This window comes from Elaeis guineensis, chromosome 1 (genome assembly GCF_000442705.2).
Source record: "Elaeis guineensis isolate ETL-2024a chromosome 1, EG11, whole genome shotgun sequence".
NCBI lineage: Eukaryota > Viridiplantae > Streptophyta > Magnoliopsida > Arecales > Arecaceae > Elaeis > Elaeis guineensis.
This window is the reverse complement of record NC_025993.2, coordinates 114795034-114805641: the sequence shown is the minus strand read 5'-3', so window position 1 is coordinate 114805641 and position 10608 is coordinate 114795034. Positions and strand designations below refer to the sequence as shown.

Below are 10608 nucleotides of genomic sequence, written 5' to 3'. Positions count from 1 at the left end.
ACTCCTTAGACCTAGATGTAGGGGGAGCCTTATGCATTAGAATGCGCTTTAAGAAAGATGACTCAATGAGCAGGCATGATCCCAATGTCCCAGCATCTCCATTTGAGCAAACAAGCATTCTAGAATTCCACAAGGATCATCCCACATAACACATGCTGGTTTGAAGAAGATCAGGTAGAGATGGATGTGCCAGCATCTTCAGAAGATGGTCATGAGTTTTTGGCACTCGAATGTTTTGATGCTGCAGGACAATGACATTTCAAGTATTGTGAGCAATGGAGCATTGAAGGAGAATATGATCTAAATGCTCAATAGAATCAGAACAGCGGTCACCAATGATGATGTTGTTGTTGGCTAGAAGACCTCTACTGGGTTTCCAACTCACTTTCCACCAGAAGAAAAAAAATCCTCGGTGCCAAGCGTGCCTTCCAGATCCACCCATGATTCCAGTTATTGTCTACCCCTCGCGCGTCACCATTGGACTTTAAATATTGCATGTATAATATTTTGTCAGTGTTTTGGGCCCTTTGGCAGCATCTTAGAATGTTTACGTAACAACCATTACTTAAAATTTTAGGTAATATATGTAAGATGCTATGAAGAGCCACAGACTTACCCAATGAAATGCCCATGCAGTAGGGCACTCCAAGAATGGCCCACCCATTCAAGTCGCTGGTGGAGCAAGCACCCGCCGCCCCAATGAAGGCATTCAGCCACAAATGCATAGGTTGATCTGAGTTAATTGCATATGGGCTATGGTTTTGTTTCTTCTGTGATGTAATATTGGACTAATCTTGCATTTGTATGAATATGTAATCTTATACATTATGTGATTTAGTACTAGATTTTCTACCTAATTTTTAAGTGAATAAGTTACACATCAGAACCTTCTTTTTTTTCTTTTGATATATAAACTGAAATATTTTCTAGCCCCAAATTTAATGTTTCTGTTCCTTATTGGTGATTTGATGCATTCGCATTCTTTTTATTTTTGATGAAAATTATGAGTGGATTTAAATATTAAGAGTCAATTTGCATGAACATCATTTTTAGTTATTTGGTCCCTTTTGTTTTATTTGATGTGGTCTCGAGGTTTTTATTCTATTCATGATCATTTTGATTTTTTCAGATTTGAGTTTTGTTTAAATTGTTAACTAAAGTTCTATTTTATATTATTATTATTTTTGTGTTTTTGCTTGCCAATAAGTCAATAAAATATCTCATTGAAATTTATGTTGGAGTTAACATTTGCATGGAGGCTCTGTCATTTTTTATTTTTTAATTTTTTTTTAAAAATTAAAAATTTTGAAGTTGAAAGTTGTAAAAATTTTACTCAAAATTTAAAAAAATAAAAAGATTACATAACTTGCACTTGTTCAATTTTTTTTAAGTTTTTAAAATTAAAAAATAAAAAAATCAAAGGGCCCCGAGATATCTGTCTAATGACTTATTTCTTTATATCACGGCATATTAATTGAAAATTTTTTTAGCTTGATTTTTTTTTTCTCTTCCTTAAAGCAAATTTGTGAATGATATCTTTGCTGTATTAGAAAATTTAAGATGTTCTATTAAAAAAAATTTAAATTTAAAAAGTGAGTATTTTTATAAACAATCATATGGGGCAAAGAAAGCCATTTATTCTCAAATTAATCTCTTATTTTTGTTGATTTATGTTCACCTATTTATATTTTTAAATAGAAAAGCTGGCAAACAAATACAAGAATGCAAATAAACAGATTAAGTTGCTTATCTTACCACCACGTTTCTCCTCCGATTCCGTCCAGACTTTTCTCGAAGAATCGTTTCCCGTATCCTAAACTCCAAATGCTGGCCCACTTCTCTTTGTTCGGTAGACACGCCCTAGCTGTCGATCACTGTGTCCCCATCGGTCTCAATCTTCGCTCGATCTCTCTCTGGTAGCGGTGTTGGACGGAGCAATAAGATGACGACGATTCTCCGGTCTCTGTCCTCGGCCGCTGGCCGGAGGCTTCGCTTCCTTTCGACGGCGAACTGTTCCTCCCTCTCCGCCGCCGCCGTTGCAGCTTCGCGCACCACCACCACCACCACCACCTCCGCCATCTTTCGTCCGTCCCCCACCACCGTCAATCGGATATCAGGTTGTGATTCCACCCCCTCCACCTTCTTCTCCCCCTCTTTAATTGGAAGAATTGTTCTCACTTCTTCTCAATCCATTGTATAGAACTTCTTGGAATCCCTAGTGTGTTGATCTTGAACAGTTTCTTTCTTTCTTTATTTTGATAAAAAAAGACATATCTTTACTTCACTTAGATGTAGGATCTTTATATGGAGCTGGTTTATTTATTGATTTTCTTGTGGACTGGATTCCTATTCGCGGTAAGCTGCAGGAAGAAGCATGGAAGAGGCTTTATGTTTGTGTAGTTTCTGGAGGAATGGAAAATTTATATACGTAGGCGAGACATTCGGCTACTTGGCATTTGATAAGAGAAGATTGTAATTATGCTGCTTCACTGTTTGATTTCTTCGCTAAAGTTTTGATGTTTGGGTGATGAGAGGATTTATTATTGAAGGAGTAGCGGATTTGGAAGATCAGATTTGTGAACTAACTAACAACATTGCGTACATATAAGGACTAGTAGATTGTAGAACTTAAGTTGTTAGGTTTATGGAAGTGATGAAGCTTTTGCTGAGGATGAGAGGAGGTCAGAGATTTGGAATTGATGGGATGATGAGAATAATGGTATCACTGAGCTGGTGTGACCAGTTTAACTAATCAGCCGGATCTTGAGGTCTAGAAGGATGCCAAATGAGTGGATGGAGAGCTTAGTGTTAGCAATATAGATGGGAAGAAATTTTTATTGGAGTTAGGCTTAAGTACTTTCAATATGATGAGTGGAGAGAAGAATTACTTCATGTAGGGAACTTCAACTATTGAAGCAGTGAAAATTTTAGCCTGAAGAAAGCTAATCTGCACCTGGCTTTGGTCGACTAGAGAAGATGAGTTCTGAGAATGTTTCTTTTATGCTACTGCCAAAGTTGGGCATCCTAATGGGGTTTATTAACACTGTTAAGAATTGTACTCTCAAATAATGACTGGTGAATTTGCACAGAAAGGAGGTTATGAGAAAGCCCGACAAGCTTACTTAAAAATTTGCAGTAGCACCTTCATCAAAAAGCCTTTTATTTTTTAGACTTTGTTAGATGCGAACCAACTACTAGTGTCTAATAGGTCTTTTGATGCATGTGTTATAAAGACTAAGAATGAACCTATCTTTGGTTAAACTTTTGAAGGAAGTCCTAGAAAATGAAGGCCTGAATTTTTATTCTAATGAGCAAGTGCTTTATGGATTACGGCTGTCGAGAGAATTGGTTTAAATTTTGTAAAAGTGATGAGAGGTTTTCCCAAGTTTTATGGCTTCAGCATGTTGTCGTCTAAGAGTTCTGTTCAAGTGGATGCTTGGTATAAATGAGGAATTCTGAATAGAAGATTCATGCTGCTGAAGGTCTTTTGATTCTCTGTGATTTTTGTTTAAATCAATGATGATTGTAAATTACTACATGAGGGTCATGGTAATAGACAAGTTTCAGTAACTATTGTCTGGTTGAGGTGCATTACAAGTTCTGTTGTAGACATAGAACCCTCATGTAAAGGAAAAGTTATGCATTAAACATCTAATGTGGGATTCAAGGTGTACATCCGATATAATATTAGCAATTCTGGACCTTTATCATTAAAGCCTCAAATAGGATATCAATGGATCAGTTTGGTTATCTTTGTTATTAACTTTTGTTGATGAATTCCGTGGGAAGGTCTGCAAGTAAAGAGCACCACTATTTAAAATTATGTTAGATGTACTATTTAATTGTCCTAGAATTTTTGTTCTATGGTTAATGTTAACTCACCTAGTTGCATTGAGAATGTATATATGTATAAAGACTCATCCAAGTTCATCTTTGTTTTCAAGCAAAATCTTATAGAGGAAAGACCTGCTTTCTGCCAGACCTGTTTGTTAAGGCCAAGTTGAATTAGCTCTTTCCTGCCAGACCTGTTTGATAAGGCCAAGTCGAATCTTTCTCCATTGGCAGGAAAAACCTGCCTGGATCCTTTAATTTTCCTCTTTAATCTTGCACAATTTGCTTAAAATTAATGCATGTCCTTCTTGTCTTTCTTTCATTGGATGATGACCCTTCTCCAAGCCTGCCTAGATATCAATTTTAATTTGTCTTTCCATTTGTTGCTTCTTAGAGTTACTAGGTGCTAGTTATATTATTTAGAATGAGAATCCTAGGAAGATGATTACAGATTGGAACCCCAAGGCCATGTAATCAAGCTTGAAGTTCATATAGATTTTTGTCTATGTTTGCAAATTGAGCAGGTTGATTGGGTTAATTACCATCCTGAGCCAACTAGCGATCAAATTATGGATTCCTTACCTAAGTTTTGTCTCCCTCCCAAAATTTCAACCCAAAATAGAATTATGCTTGGGTGTTAGGGTAGGGAGGGGAATGTTATTTCAAATATGTTGTAATATGGTTTTGATCATGGTTCTAGAATATATTTTGGCCACATGGTGGATGGGGTTGAAGCCCTCTATAGAAATATGGGTTAGGTTGAGGTTGAACCATGTTTGAGGTGCTATCATAAATAGTCAAGTTGGGTTGGGTTGTTTGAGCCCTTGATCCAAATCCAACTCAAAATTTGATTAACGTTTTCTAGCCAAGCCCAACTCAACCTGAATATATAGTTCCAACCGCCCCTAAACTCAAGTTGGGGTAGGCAGCAATCTTTGCTAACCCCACTCAAGTTGCTCACCTATTTTTGTCAATTTCTGTACTAGCCATCCCAATGGGTCCAGGGTCTAAGGGTCTGTTTGGTTGCAAGGGAAAGGCATGGAAAAGTATTCTTCCCTTGGAAAAGCCTTCTGCTATTGTTTGTTTAAGTTTAAGGTGTGAGGAATCAGTTTCCATATCTGTTGAAAAATTTAATTTTTATTTTCCAGAAGAAAGTACCTGATGGTTAAGATTCAAATTGTCTTCAGAGTACAATGGCATCTTTTTCATTTTTCAAATCATCAATTTTTCTAGCAATTGAACAAATGCAAAAAGAAAAAAAAGCTTGCCTTTTCCAAATTGAACAAAGTTCCTTAACTTTGCCTTTTACATGAGTTTCTTTGAAACAAAACAAACCTCATAATTAAACTTTCTATGTGGTTTTATCATGATGCTATTGTTGTTTTAATTGGTTTGATAAATTGTGCTCTTGATATTAGATGGTAACAACTTTTCGTTAGGTGCTTAAAAGCAAATGATCCTTATCTGCTAGGCAATGACAAATCTTACAATTATCAACATTTAACCATACAAATTTCTGTCCCCATTAACTGATGTCCACTTTGACTTTCACGCGATCATGACAAACATTCTTAGCTGTCCCACAGAGGCTGGAAGGTTTAAAGTGCCATTTCTTTCTGCTAAACCTGGGTACTATGTCTGGATAGCTTTATGTGGATCATATTTCTGTACTTAAACACAAGATTTTTTAGATAGCTGCCGTTAGGTCCAGGTAGAGTACCATAAAAGGAATAAATTAAAAATTTACAATGTTGCCACCATTTGGAAGAAAAAAGCCAACCATTACTTATTTTTTTTACCATAATTGATTCTTGGAAACAATTATTTAATGCAGAATGATTTATCTTCCTGCTATTACCTTTCTTAATCTTATAGTTCCAGTTCTGATGGTGCAGTTCATTTATTCTACTAAGTTCTGAAGCAATCCTTCATTTAACTTGCTCTCTCTATCATTTTGCACATGGCTTATAACATTCTAAACAACATGACTCATGTTGCATTATATTGTCCTTGATCTTTTGATTTTCTATTCAAATTTTGGTTTTAACTTGATATTAGATTTCCTTATGTGCAAGGATTCTCAGATTGCAGTCTTCCTCTTACATTGAACTTTAGGCGTGCATTCTGTTCAAATGTAAGCCAGTTGCCTGCCATATCTGACTCTGACATAGAAGCTGCATTCAAGGATTTAATGGCTATGAACTGGGATGAAATTCCAGATTCTGTTGTAAATGAGACAAAAAAGGCACTATCTAAAGTTACTGATGATAAGGCTGGCCAAGAGGCTCTGGCAAATGTCTTTCGTGCAGCTGAGGCTTCAGTGGAGTTTGGTGGGGTTCTAGTTAGCCTCAGAATGGCACTTGATGATCTAAATGGGTTAACTGGGGAGGTCTGTATGTTTTATCTCTATTCTTTGTGCCACTTTGAATGAAAAAAATAAGTTATTAGTGTCAATTTGCACCTTGCTGCTTTTTGGGTTTCACCCTCCAGTATTGTAATTAGCATTCTCTTGCAGAATGTGGGACACTTACCTGATTATTTGGAAGATGCCATAAGAGCCGCATATAAACGCTACACAGCATATCTAGATTCTTTTGGCCCTGATGAGCCATATTTGCGGAAAAAAGTTGAAACAGAGTTGGGAACAAAAATGATACACTTGAAGATGAGATGCAGCGGCATTGGTTCTGAGTGGGGAAAGGTAAATTTACTTTTTGTTAATTCATGATAGATAGTATTTAAGGTAATATACTTTATGCTTTAAATTGACCTTTTTTGTTAATGCATGATAGATAGTATATGCTATTGTACTTGTGCTTTAAGTTCTTGAATTGTACTTCGAATGCAAATGCTTGTTAAATATCAAACTGCCACTTGGAACTTCAACAGGAAATTCATTGGAAATCATGCTTCTTTGATGAAGATAATAATAGTAAGCAACCTCCTTGTGATATAAAGTGTGATTGTGATCTTGCTGGTTAGTTATACTGTTTAGCAAAATTCAATGTTACATTTTCCTCATCCTAGTGTGTGCCTATTACGAAGCGTATTTGCCACTACTCCTGTATGAATGCATTGGCTTTCCTATACATCTGTGAAGAGAACCAGCGTTCATAATTTCATGGTCCTTGAAACTTCTATTGCTACTGACGTTGTTCTTTATTTTGCAAGTTACCGTTTATGCTAATTTATAGTTCTTATCTTTCTAATACACCATCAGCTGCTTTTCAATACCATTTCTTCTTTTCCAGAGGACAGGGAATACTTAGACCTTTTTAAGAAGTGGTCTCCAGGTTTTAGTATATTTTCAGAATTTTTCAAACCCAGTATTAACGCAAAATAAGTCCCTATAATCTATGAAATTTACTATTGGCTTTATATTGGATGATTTTGAACTGGGACTGCAAATAGTCATGTAAGAATAAAGTTACCCAGGCTATGCATTTACCAGGATTCCTAGATTGATTTAAAAGATTTCCATATCAAGACATCTATTTGGAATTTTTGCATGTTTTGGACCATATAGTTATTGAACTTTTTATTTCATTTTCCTCCGATGATGCAATACTTTAATCTGATTCTAACAAAGTTTTCTGTACTAGTCTGTACAGGAGATAACCAAACCATACTCATAGGGAACTAGTATGGTGTACATAATGACTAAGGATCTCATCCAAAAAGGCTAGGCAGGAGTTATAGTTGGGTCTTTAGCATGGCTTAAATAACTAGAACATCCTCAATGCATGGCCAATGTGGAACCAAACACTTAGCTGAATGGGTCCTCATACACTCTCCCCCATTTAAGCGATGGCATCTTTGCTAGATGAACACCTAATAACAAATGGCCCTGTCACGAACAACCACAATTGCCTCATGGTTATACCCAAAAAGTCCTATACTGCAGTAGTGCAGTGTCCCTGAGTCAACATGGGTTGTGGATTGGGTGAGCTTTGATACCTTTTTCATCAACAAGACCTCACCAAAAAAGGACTAGCCAAAATTTACAATTGGGGTCCTTGGCCCTGCTTAAGTACATAGGACATCCCCAGCACGCAACAATGTGGGACAACACACCTGCACAAGTCTTCATAGCAAAGTGGCTCAACATGGTATGGATTTGATGTTCCAATTAACACATTTATCATGGGTCAGTTGGGGGCTTATCATACCATACCATAGAGTACCAATAAGGCACCAGAATGGGACCAGGTACCCAGATGTAAAAACTTGGATTCTAAACCAATTTATCTCGAATTTGCCCTTCTAAAATTAACTTGAAGAAATCATTCTAATTTAATGCTGGGCATATGATAATAGTTGCAATCAAAGTTTGCCTTACTGTCAGTACTATATCATTATCGGGCATATTGTACTGATATTAAACCATTATGCAGTTTCATACCATACCGATATTTGGTATGCATTGCCATTTCATACTGTACCGCATATCGATATTGTAATAGGATGATGGTGTTGAGACAAGATCCGGTATGAAGATAGTGAACCTTGCTGGTGACTTTTGAGCTCTTTTTCCCTTTTTCTGCTCCACTTTTTGTAACCTTAGAAACATGATCATGGATCATATTAAATCATGGAAGTTCTTAACCTAGTTATACGAAACACTTTAATGGTGAACAGACAATATCAACCTCAGATGATTTCTTTAATTGTTTTTTTCTACTCAAAACTCTGAATCAACCTTCTTGTTCAGATAAGGTTTAGGATGATCAGCATGCATTTTTGTCTGCTTGGTCTTTTGACACATGGATGTGATACATAGTCAACTCGTGCTCACCTATTTTGATTTTTCAGGTTACACTTCTTGGCACTTCTGGGCTTTCTGGGTCCTATGTAGAGCTTAGAGCATGAGAAAGATGCTGGGAGGGTGGCTGGGTCCTATGTAGAGCTTAGAGCATGAGAAAGATGTTGGATACTTATGGATGTTTATGAGCTATGCTGACATTTGATCAGTTCATCTCAAGTTGTGCTATAAATATGCATTTATAATATGCATTTTGCAGTTTTGGGTTGGAAATGACATTACTTCTGAACCCCAGAATTTCAATTGATTGCTTGAGGCTTCCATTATTTTGTTGCTGTCATGCGATGGGTGTATATATCATGCTAATGATGGTACTTAAGCCTTTTTAATTTATCTTCTTCTGTTGCCGAGGATGGATAATGATTTCTTTTCATTGTCTATTTGGGTTGGAATTACTTTTCCGAGCTCTTTGTTTGGGCTATCCAAAAATGCTTTTGAGGCTAACTCTAATTTGAAAGTATGCAGGCATGCTTTTGATAAATGGGAGTCATGGTGAGTACTTTCAACCAATCATTTGGAATTTAGCCTTTCCTTGAGCTTTATTTAGCGGCACAACTTTCTAAAGTAAGGCTGCATGATGTGGCATGTATGTTCAGTAGTTGAGTCTGAATTTAATGTTCCAATAAATTTCTTCCAGGGATTTAGACCTTGTTTCGTAAAGCATTTGGAGGGTTAGAAAGCACCAAAAGTATATTTTGGATGTTATAGCATTGTTTGGTAAAAATTGGGAAAGTTGAAAAGATTTGTTTGAGAAAAATTTTATTTTAGAAATATTTCTGAAAAATGCTTTCTAGATGATATTAGTAAAGTTATTTTGATTTTTAATAAAATTTTTTTGATGATCAAAATGCTCACCGATGAATGCATATCATTATTATACTATAAATATAGTATAATATAATAAATTAATATTATATTATAATAATGTAATATATTATATTATTGTAATGATACATAATTATAATAAATATGTTCTTATATTATATTATAAGCATAATATAAAATATTATTACCATCATAATATTATGTTATTATAATAATAAGATTATCCTATGATAATATAAAATATAACAATAATAATAATATAATAGAATATTATAATATATTATTATATTAATAATATTACAAGATAACATGTTAGATTATATTACATTACATTATATTCTATTATATGATTTATAATATAATATTATATTATTATAATATCCGCTTCACAAGGAAACCTTAAACGCTTGTTTTAGAAGGTATGGATTCTGGCTAGTAGTTGGATGAATTAAAGAAACGTCTGAATGGGCCTAGAGACGTCTTACAGTTCCCTATCCAGCGAAAAAACAAAAAATTCGCTTGTTCTTTGGGGAATATTTCTGGAAATTTTATCTCACTTTTTTCCAACTTGGGCAGCATGGTGGTGAATCACATTATCTTTTGACAAGGGTAAGAAACCCTAATGCGGCAGGGCCTGCTTGTTTGGTAGCTTGTCATTGTGAAGGCTGCACTTGAATTGCAGGTGTCATTGGAGCTACAAATAAATAAACAAATAAATAAATAAGACAGTCGAAGTCTTGTAATTGCCGCAGAATATATTAGGTTGTCTCTCTCTTCGAAATCGCCCATGGTAAATCTTTCAAAATAGGCTTAAATCCCGCAGCCATGTCTATCTTTACTTTTGGCGATTGATGCGAAGGATTAACAACATGGTCTAAAATCACAGTTCTTCTCTTAAAGCATGTGGAATGTCCGGGTTCTACCATGGTCCCTATTTAGCTCCACTTTCCCAATTAATCAAACAAGGCTCGAGCCAGTTACCCTACTCCATGAGAAAAAGTCTCGGCCCTTTCCTTCCATCCAATCCATCGCCGATCACAAAACTGAATGTAGAAACAAAAGCCACCATTTTAGGTTCTACACCCAGACTAGCTGGCTATAAATAAATTTGGGAAACAAGTGTAGCAAGC

The 10608-nt window shown here is 35.7% G+C and overlaps 1 protein-coding gene across 2 annotated transcripts; it reads left to right on the top strand.

Annotated features, from left to right (window-relative positions):
• Positions 1–1857: 1857 nt before the first annotated feature.
• On the top strand, positions 1858–9003 carry LOC105038668 (succinate dehydrogenase subunit 5, mitochondrial). 2 transcript variants are annotated; one of them, XM_010914543.4, is made up of 4 exons: positions 1858–2117; positions 5907–6220; positions 6347–6532; positions 8644–9003. In XM_010914543.4, exons 1-4 carry the CDS (start codon positions 1943–1945, stop codon positions 8698–8700), a joined length of 732 nt encoding a protein of 243 aa, XP_010912845.1. In that variant the 5' UTR covers positions 1858–1942; the 3' UTR covers positions 8701–9003. The 2 variants fall into 2 exon arrangements, with proteins under 2 accessions (XP_010912845.1, XP_010912846.1); XM_010914544.4 differs by having other exon boundaries at positions 1859–2117; positions 5916–6220.
• The last annotated feature ends 1605 nt before the right edge of the window (positions 9004–10608 follow it).